Source organism: Micromesistius poutassou (genome assembly GCF_964030765.1).
Source record: "Micromesistius poutassou genome assembly, chromosome: 10".
Classification (NCBI taxonomy): Eukaryota; Metazoa; Chordata; class Actinopteri; order Gadiformes; family Gadidae; genus Micromesistius; species Micromesistius poutassou.
In genome coordinates, this window is record NC_140280.1 from 5,418,821 (window position 1) to 5,425,732 (window position 6,912).

General features: G+C 50.7%; 1 protein-coding gene across 1 annotated transcript in view; it reads right to left on the minus strand.

Moving 5' to 3' along the window:
* Positions 1 to 280: 280 nt before the first annotated feature.
* Positions 281 to 6,912, minus strand: part of smg6 (SMG6 nonsense mediated mRNA decay factor) — a gene marked incomplete at its 5' end in the record, with an annotated part of 13,135 nt that continues 6,503 nt past the window's right edge. The window contains 7 exons of the mRNA XM_084473681.1: positions 281 to 2,505; positions 3,651 to 3,729; positions 4,028 to 4,254; positions 4,655 to 4,799; positions 5,224 to 5,385; positions 6,195 to 6,371; positions 6,838 to 6,909. Of these exons, the coding sequence (XP_084329807.1) occupies positions 2,375 to 2,505; positions 3,651 to 3,729; positions 4,028 to 4,254; positions 4,655 to 4,799; positions 5,224 to 5,385; positions 6,195 to 6,371; positions 6,838 to 6,909 (993 nt within the window). The 3' untranslated portion in view covers positions 281 to 2,374. The remainder of the gene's footprint in view (positions 2,506 to 3,650; positions 3,730 to 4,027; positions 4,255 to 4,654; positions 4,800 to 5,223; positions 5,386 to 6,194; positions 6,372 to 6,837; positions 6,910 to 6,912) is intronic.

Below are 6,912 nucleotides of genomic sequence, written 5' to 3' on the forward strand. Positions count from 1 at the left end.
GCTTATCTTTACGTGAATTTTGGGATGACTCGTTTGCCAATGACTTCAAGTTCAAACTGTTTACAAAGGGACACTTGCTTGCGACGCAGCAAGCGCCTGCTAGTTGACCTGCCGGGTGGGACGATCAGTACTTCCAAAAATAAAGAGCTTAGTTCTGATTCTACCTTTGGGCTTTGTATGATTGTTCTGAAATTATACCTTTGAGGTAAGTGAGGCTGTTTACACATGAAATGACAACAGAAATACATTTTCCATGTGATCATTTTATTATTCTTTGACAAATGGAAGAAATAGTTTTGAGAAAAAGAGCAGTCCATAAAAGCACCAAAGTAACGCAACTGGTGTTTAACCATACTAACCAGAAGTCTAAACAGTAACCAGTAGACTGACCAGACCACATGCTGTGGCCCAGACTGCTGATGCTGAAACCATCTGCTGACTACATTGGCTACAAAAGGTGTGCTATTAAAATCATGTAGGTAAGCAATCAATCATTTCTTAACATGCACTAGATTATATATATTTTTTGAAGCCAGACAAAAATGTGATACGTAACAAAGGATGCAGCTTCTGCAGATTCTTTAGTAAGTAAAGCATACTTTTATTTCTTAAGCCAGAGAACTGACTGAGGTAATTGAAATGAATGAGCTAATTGAACTGAATGAGCTAATTTAACTCTGGTGATGGGTGATGCTCGAATTAATGAGGGTGACACTCAAACTGAAGAGAAAGGAAGACAATAATGGGAAATGGGAAACAAAAAGTCAAGGAAATCGACTTCTATGTGAGCCAAACCTTTTCCAACTAATGTACACGACTAACAGAGGAAGAGACATTTCCCAAAGACGTCATCCGCAGCCCCGCTACCAAATAATAAAGATCTAAAAAGACTCATCTAGAGGGAAAGTATTTCAAATCAAAGAACGGTAAGAACCGCTAGAAACCTTTTGTTCAAACTGAAACCAACCAGGGAGGTTGTAGGATCCACGAGATGAGGTCCAAAGAACTGAATCAAATCAGACTATAAAACATAAACACCTCTGCTGATGGAGAGAAATCACAAAACGTCGTAAACATAGAGAAAAGAAAAGCACACAGATGAGCAGATAAAAATCAAATAACAATCTCACATGTTTTACAACATCGGAGCGATGACAGCCTCCGTTAACGAGGATAGCCTCCGTTAACGAGGACAGCCTCCATTAACAAGGTCAGCCTCCGTTAACAAGGATAGCCTCCGTTAACGAGGTCAGCCTCTGTTAACAAGGTCAGCCTCCGTTAACAAGGTCAGCCTCCGTTAACGATAGCCTCCGTTAACAAGGTCAGCCTCCGTTAACAAGGTCAGCCTCCGTTAACGATAGCCTCCGTTAACGAGGTCAGCCTCTGTTAACAAGGTCAGCCTCCGTTAACAAGGATAGCCTCCGTTAACGAGGTCAGCGACCGTTGGGCCTTCCTGCAGACACAGGAAACCAGGTCCTCCTCTTCATCAGTCTAGGAGGTGAAGGCCGGGAGGGCACGGTTCACCTCAAACCCACCACCTTCAGGTCGGTGGTCTTTCTCCCGCACACGAGACCAGCAACCTGCTGGTCTCGGTTGTTGTGTTGTTCTGATGTGTTGTGTTGTTGTGGTGTGTTGTTCTGTTGTCATGTTGTGTTGTGTTGTGTGCAGCCTCACGTCTCCAGGAGTTCTGAGGCCTGTGAAAGGTCACCATCTAAGCCACTACTGCTTGTGGTCCTAATCTCTCTCTCTCTGAGTGCTGCTCACTCTCTCTCTCCCCCTCTCTCTCTCTCTGAGTGCTGCTCTCTCTCTCCCCCTCTCTTTCTCTCTCTCTGAGTGTTGCTCTCTCTCTCCCCCTCTCTCTCTCTCTCTGAGTGCTGCTGTGCTCTCGTTCTACCGGAGCCTGAATCGACTCTTTCTAGTGATCTGAATCAAACTCTAGCTGTAGATGGACCAGGCCACACCCCCTCCAACCAAACCACACCCCCTCCTCTTCTCCGGATCGCACCGAGGAGGTGAGGGTCAGGCACGGAGGAGCCAGCAGATAAACACACACACACACACACACACACACACACACACACACACACACACTCACAGACGCTCATCAAGAGAGGGCAGATGGATAAAAACAAAACACTCTCTGAAACCTTTGGGATCAGTTACAACGCTTCCTGTGTTTGGAGCAGAGATTTCCTGCGCTTCACAAGAGGTGGCTCCTCCTCCTCTTCCTCTTCCTCCTCCTCCTCCTCCGCCCTCCCCCCTCCTCCTCCTCCCAGCGTGTCCTCTGCTCCTCCCAGCGTGTCCTCTGCTCCTCCGCTGTCTCAGCGGCGGGCGGTGTATGGGTGGCGGCCCCCCGGGGCCCCGGGCGGGCCCCTCAGCCCACCTGGGCCCAGCTGAGGAAGGCGGCGATGTCGCGGACCGGGACGTTGCGGGTCAGCGCTTTGACCCGCAGGTTACGGTCGTCTGTGAGCAGGACCACCTCCCTGTGCAGCCGCACCGGACCCCCTGTGGACCACAACAGTCATCACTCAACCCCCGGACCCCCTGTTTTGTTTCCATTGGCGACTTTGTTTCAGAATCAACAAACGTGACATGTGGAGTCCCACAAGGTTCGATCTTAGGACCCTCTCTATTCAACATCTACATACTCCCACTAGGGCAAATCATGCAAAATAACAATATTGACCATCACTGCTATGCTGATGACACACAAATCTATGTATCTCTATCACCAAATGACTATCAGCCCATATATCTGTTGTGCCAGTGCATTGAGCAAGTCAAAGACTGGATGTGCCAAAATTGAGGACAAAACCGAGATAATTGTATTTGGTGCTAAAACCGAAAGGCTTAAAGTTACCCAACACTGAAGGTGTTTGGTAACTTGTTGGGTAACTCTCTGTCCCTGAAAACCTTAATCAAAGCCAGAAATCTAGGGGTTATCATGGATTCAGATTTACATTTCGACAATCACATCAAATCAGTTACAAAATCTGCATATTATCACCTTAAAAACGTAGCAAGACTTAGAGGGCTCATGTCTACCGAAGACTTACAAACACTTGTACATGCCTTTATCACTAGCAAGCTTGATTACTGCAATGGTCTCCTTACAGTCTGTTAATTATCCCCAGAGTCAACACGAAACATGGGGAAGCAGGATTTAGTTACTATGCAACAAATAGCTGGAATAAACTCTGAGGATTTAAGACTTGCCCCAACTCTGACAGCTTTTAAAACAAGACTGAAGACTTTTATGTTTGCTTTAGCTTTCTGCTAAATCTTAAATCTACAATGCTTCTATTTTATATTTTATTAGTAACTTTGCCTTTATTTTCTCACTTTCTAAAATGCATTTATTAACTCTGCCTTTCTAAAATGTTTTTTTAAACTTTGCCTTTATTTTCTATCTATTTTACTTTTTACTTATCTATTATTTTCTTGTATTGTATGACTGTTTATATGTGAAGCACTTTGAGTCTGCCTTGTGTATGAAAAGTGCTATATAAATAAAGTTGCCTTGCCTTGCCTAGTAGTACCCTCAGTTGTACCCTCAGTAGTAGTACTCAGTAGTACCCTCAGTAGTAGTACTCAGTAGTAGTACTCAGTTGTACCCTCAATAGTACCCTCAGTAGTAGTACCCTCAGTACCTCTGGTCTCAGGCAGGACGTCCTTGTTGTCTTTGCAGTAGTGGAGGCAGCAGGACAGGATGACGTCGTCGTTGTTGCCCTGAGAAGACCAGACAGAGCTCCATCAAACGGCATCAGGACACCTGTGGGAGCCCCTGCCCTGTGAGCACCCCCCCCGCCTTATGGGAGCCCCGCCCCTCCCCCTGCCTTCACCCCGCCCCTTGCCCTGTGAGCCCGACCCTCGCCCTGTGGGAGCCCCGCCCCACCCCCTGCCTTGGCCCCACCCCTCCCCCTGTGAGCCCAGCCCCTCCCCCTGTGAGCCCCGCCCCTCCCCCTGTGAGCCCCGCCTCTCTGCCCACCCTGTGAGCCCCTCCCCTCGCCTTGGCCCCGCCCCCTACCTGCTGCCCGGAGGTGTCCTCGCTGCGGAAGGCGATGGACTCCAGCTGGTTCCCCCGGCTGGTCAGGGCTCGCAGCCCGGGCTCGCGGGCCTCGAACCCGCGCTCCAGGAAGGCCACGGCCTGCCGCGCCTTCTCCTGCACTGCCCGCACGTGGGCGCCGTTGCCATAGTTACCGCCGCCGCCGAAGCTGTCCTGGCCCTTGGCGAGACCGTCCAACTCTGTGATCACTGAGGGGCAGAGGAGGCGTGTTAGAGCCATACACACGCAGGGAACCTGGACCACACCCATCACCTGGACCACCTCCATCACCTGGACCACCTCCATCACCTGGACCACATGCATCACCTGGATCACATCCATCACCTGGATCACATCCATCACCTGGACCACACCCATCACCTGGACCACACACATCACCTGGACCGCACCCATCACCTGGATCACCTCCACCACCTGGATCACCTCCACCACCTGGATGACCTGGATCACATCCATCACCGCCCGGGTTCATGGTCCTCCCTGTCCTAGCATACCTCCCCCCAGGGCCTCACCTATCAGCAGCACCACCAGGATGTACCCAGGGCCTCACCTATCAGCGGCACCACCAGGATGTACCCAGGGCCTCACCTATCAGCGGCACCACCAGGATGTATGCGGCCGAGCGCAGCAGCGTGGTGAGCCCGTCGAGGTGGTCGATGAAGCCGTTGGTGTCCGGGACCAGGAAGTACGGCCGCACCTCTAGCTGCAGCTGACCGCCCGTCTGCAGCACCGCCTGGAGCAGAGGGGGCGGGGTTAGGTTACAGCTTCGTTGAGTGACAGCAGGCCTGCTAGCCTTAACCAAAGCTGGCAATCAATCACCGTGCGATGAGTGACAGTTGACAACCGAGCAATGGGATTGGACCAAACACTTGTCAGTTTAGGCCAGTGCACACAGTGTCATAACTACAAAAGACCACATACATTTTTGGGCAGAAGTACACGATAGATAATCTTTACACCACGGACTACATTGTGGTCTAAAGTGGCGCTTTATTGCCCGACGGGGACCTCAGAGGACACTTTATGTGGAGGACCTTCAGGTTCTGATAATTTCTAGATGAACACGAGAGGAGGAGTGAGAGAAGGCACCCCGACCACACCTGCTCCCAGAGGCCCCGGGTGGCGGGGGGGGTTGATGGCGGGGAGGCGGGCCTTACCTGTATCTTGTCCCGCCTCTTCTGCTGCTCGGCCAGCTTGTTGGTCAGCACGCTGCGCCGCGCCCGCAGCTCTCTGATGTCGTCCTCCGCGTCGCCGTCCTCCGCGTCGCCGTCCTCCGAGGCCGACAGAGACGACTCCGCCTCCACGATAACGTCGTCCCCCTGGGGGTCAGAGGTCAGAGGTCAGGGAAACTCTTACCTGCTCCTCTGTCATGCGGCCGTTGTCGTCGAGGCCCTTCTGTCCCGAGGACTGAGGACAGAGCATCGACCAGTCCAGAGTTGACTGTAACACGCCCCCCTCCCAGACGTTATTTAATCCCATAGGATGGAGCTGATTTAATCCCATAGGATGGATCTGGTTTAATCTCATAGGATGGAGCTGGTTTAATCTCATAGGATGGATCTGGTTTAATCTCATAGGATGGAGCTGGTTTAATCTCATAGGGTGGAACTGATTTAATCTCATAGGATGGATCTGGTTTAATCCCATAGGATGGATCTGATTTAATCCCATAGGATGGATCTGGTTTAATCCCATAGGATGGATCTGATTTAATCTCATAGGGTGGAACTGATTTAATCTCATAGGATGGATCTGGTTTAATCCCATAGGATGGATCTGATTTAATCCCATAGGATGGATCTGGTTTAATCCCATAGGATGGATCTGATTTAATCCCATAGGATGGAGCTGGTTTAATCTCATAGAGTGGAACTGATTTAACCCCATAGGGTGGAAATGATTTAATCTCATAGGATGGATCTGGTTTAATCCCATAGGATGGATCTGATTTAATCCCATAGGATGGAGCTGGTTTAATCTCATAGGGTGGAACTGATTTAACCCCATAGGGTGGAACTGATTTAATCTCATAGGGTGGAGCTGGTTTAATCTCATAGGGTGGAGCTGGTTTAATCTCATAGGGTGGAGCTGGTTTAATCCCATAGATTGGAGCTGTGCAGAACATCACCTCCTTCTCCTGGGACTCCTTCTTCTTCCCACGCTCCGTCCAGGGGTGGAGGGACGGGCCGGTCGCCATGGAGACGTATTTACCGCCTTTGAAGGCCAGCAGAGGCTCTTCCTGTCCGCAGAGTGCCTCCAGGAAGTACTTGAGCACCGTCACCCTCTTGCAGTCCGCCGCGATGCCCTGGAGACCAGAGGACCTCTTTAGAGAACTCTATACATCTAGATCTATAAATATAACATCATATCTATCTATACAACTCCTTAGGGCCCTATTTTAACGGTCTGAAGCGCAAGTATGAAACGGAAAAAACACAAGTTTCGGGCGCTGTTGCTATTTTACAGGAGGATAAATGAGTCTTGCAGGTGTTTGTCGGTCAGTGGTGCAATTGCTTTTTGGATCACTAAAATAGCACCAAGTATCATTTGTGCCGGAACACGGCTCTGCTTTTCTCCGACATGCCTCTCCAGGCGTAAGTGTAGTGGCGCCAGTTTACTGGGGGGGGAAAATCAGCTTTACGCTGGATGTGGGGGTCTCACCGTGGGGGTGTGGGGGTCTTACCGTGGGGGTCTCACCGTGTGGGTGTGGGGGTCTCACCGTGGGGGTCTCACCGTGTGGGGGTCTCAGTGTGTGGGTGCGGGGGTCTCACCGTGTCGGTGTGGGGGTCCGTGTAGCAGGGCTCCAGGGGGGCTGCCAGCAGGGGGATGAAGCCGGCCAGCAGCTT